This window comes from Aplysia californica, unplaced genomic scaffold, assembly GCF_000002075.1.
Source record: "Aplysia californica isolate F4 #8 unplaced genomic scaffold, AplCal3.0 scaffold00016, whole genome shotgun sequence".
NCBI lineage: Eukaryota > Metazoa > Mollusca > Gastropoda > Aplysiida > Aplysiidae > Aplysia > Aplysia californica.
In genome coordinates, this window is record NW_004797286.1 from 1,776,830 (window position 1) to 1,779,829 (window position 3,000).

At 41.8% G+C, this 3,000-nt stretch overlaps 1 protein-coding gene across 1 annotated transcript in view; it reads right to left on the reverse strand.

The window, feature by feature from the left end:
- Positions 1-334: 334 nt before the first annotated feature.
- The window catches only part of LOC101855310 (putative ferric-chelate reductase 1 homolog), a gene marked incomplete at its 3' end in the record, with an annotated part of 30,534 nt that continues 27,868 nt past the window's right edge, over positions 335-3,000 (reverse strand). The window contains 2 exon segments of the mRNA XM_013085826.2: positions 335-475; positions 2,065-2,221. Of these exon segments, the coding sequence (XP_012941280.1) occupies positions 335-475; positions 2,065-2,221 (298 nt within the window).

Here is a 3,000-nt window from a genome sequence, read left to right on the forward strand (position 1 = left end):
CCCCCCGCGCTACGCGCTGTTCTATATCTTTCAGTAGTCCAACAACCTGATCGTATAAGCGATAATGCGAACAGATGGTACGAACATCACACAAGCATCTCGTCAAATAAAAACGTAGAAATAATAATCAGTGGATGCGCGCGGGCCCCACCAACAAGCGGAGATATAGATAAAGAGAGATTAAGAGAGGGAGATGGAGAGGGATGGAGAGAGAGAGAGAGAGAGGGAGAGAGAGAGAGAGAGAGAGAGAGAGAGAGAGAGAGAGAGAGAGAGAGAGAGAGAGAGAGAAATGCGAAATTCTCCTAAAAGTAAGTTGGGCTTTCCTATGACTCACCTTTTCGACGACACCTGAACACTTCAAAGATGAGATGCCACAACAGTTGCACCCCTATCCACACACCTAAGGCAACGAAGCCAAAAAAGCGCATGTCCTTGGTGATGTAGTCAATGTCAAAGCCCAGGAACATTGTGGCAGCTGCAACACAAAAGACAGTTTTTTTTTGTTTGATTGTTTGTTTGGGGTTGTTGTTGTTTTGTTGGGGGTTTTTTTTTTGGGGGGGGGGTTGTTTGTTTGTTTTAGTAAGGTTTTTCGGCGCTCCCAACTGCATAAGGTCATATGGGCGTCGAGGAGTTGATGTCAATAGAGTATCCCTAACTGGGAATCAGGGTTAAGCCTCTCAAACCTCAACAGCACAAAGTCTGCTTCGACTACCAAGGCCCTCCGGAAATACCAAGTCACAAGAGAGTGATAAACATACAAAAGAAGTAGAGGGAAAATGACGATAGTAAGGATGAGGAAAGAAAAAGCAGCAGTTGCCCCTATGTTGTTCCAGCACAGTATGTGTATGACATTGATAAATCAGCCCATTTACATTTCAACTGTGCATAAGAACATGTTAATATCCCCCCTTTGGGAATAGCCTAAAGACAACTTCAGTCAGTAGCACTACCCTGAAGGTGGGTTACACAAAAGACAACAAATATAATGTGTTTATGGTTGAAGGTAAGTACCACTGTCGAAACTGCGGTGACGACTACCTGCCCAAGACAATCACCTGTAAAAAAGACTACCCCCCCCCCAACATAGAGTCTTGGTTTTTTAATATACTAATGACACTACCAACAAGATCACCTGTCTAAGATAACCCATCTTCTCCTCGACAATGGGTGGTCGCCTTCGACAAAGTTTGACTTGTTTTCTTGTCCTTTTTCTTTCAAAATTAGGTCCGAACCACATGATTTTCATAATCCTTACAAAGTCAAGCACTCATTTAATGTTGCAAGTATGCATCATATACACACTGTGGGGGTGGTTAGGGGGAGGTACCAAAAAGTGGAAGGGCTACTGAAATTTGGGGATTTTTTCACTCCTTTGAAGATGCAAAACTTAAATCTATATATATAATCTAGAGCAAGAATGATCAGAACCAGCCAGTTGCATAAGCTATGGGTTTGTAGAACATGTTTCCATCAAATAAAAGACGTCATTTGAATACTTGAGACAACTTGGTTACTTTTTAGAACCGAGTGCTAGGTATTATTTATTGAGTGACATTCAACATTAAGTTGGTCTGTACTTTTTCCTTTTCGTCGTCTTTGAAAGTGGTTTTTTAAATTCACTTATTCTTACTTTTTTATGTGTGGGGATGGGGCTAATTGTAGTTTTAATTTCACCTTTTCTTTTTCTGTTTCCTTTTCCCTAATGGGAAACTGGTGGGGAAGAACCACCCTGGAGTTTTAGATTCCTTTGAGCTTAAAATGACATTGATCTTTTTGTCTTGAACTCGTCACGTGATGATTTACGTAAAATCCGAAAAACTTCAATTTAAATCAAATACTTAGTTATATTCTGACACCCACACCCACAGATAAGTAAATCAGTCACTCAATCAATCAATCAATCAATCAATCAATCAATCAATCAATCAATCAATCAATATAAATAAATAAATAAATAAATAAATAGTAAACTAAAACACACACACACACACACACACACACACACACACACACACACACACACACACACACACGCCGCGTACACACAGAAAATCCCCTTCTCACCCGCCAAAATATGAGAAGCCTGGCCCAACAGTCGGTGGCCCCAGTTAAATAGCGGTCTGAGCTTGCTGTCGGAGCCAGGACGGAAGAAGCCGGCTATGACTTGGACACCCACGGAAGCTGTTACAGCCAGGCCCACGTAAGCATGGGGTATAGCAGTCTGGAGAATAGAGAGAATAGATCTTTTTTTTATCTCTGTTACTACCGTACAAGACTAAGGTTGGTTATTTCCACTGTTGAATACTTGGCTCAGTGTCAGAAAACAACAGACGGAAGAATAAAATCGAGACTGAAGGCAGATATGACAAAATGTAGTAAAATCACATATCGGCACGTCAGATCATAACAGACAGTCCATACTAGAGAACTGTTTCATCCCTCTCGCTCTCTCTCTCTCTCTCTCTCTCTCTCTCTCTCTCTCTCTCTCTCTCTCTCGCTCGCTCGCTCGCTCTCTCGCTCTCTCTCTCTCTCTCGCTCTCTCTTTCTCTCTCTTTCTCTTTCTCTCTCTCCCTCGCTCTCTCTCTCTCTCTCTCTCTCTCTCTCTCTCTCTCTCTCTCTCTCTCTCTCTCTCTCTCATATGTATATCTGCGAGGACAAACGAGCCAGTCAGAGAAAAACAGCACATCTTCTAGTGACGGTTTTGGTTTCTTGCAATGCACTTGTAAGGCGTGAGTTCGATTTCTGTGTCCGGAAGATTTGTTTTTCAGTAAGTCTCTTCATCCTTCTTTCTGAATGCTGCATCCCTTGAATCAGTTTGGCCAAAGCATTTAGGACGAAGAAGCATACCTCCTAGATACCTAAATTGTGTTGACGGGGTATGAGACACTTACAATAATGTCACAACTTTTACTTTTACAATATCATCTGAATCAGAAGTTGTCCATTAATTGAAGTGTAGCTTTTGGCTCAATACTACTCTTCCCGTGAGTGGGTTAGTTA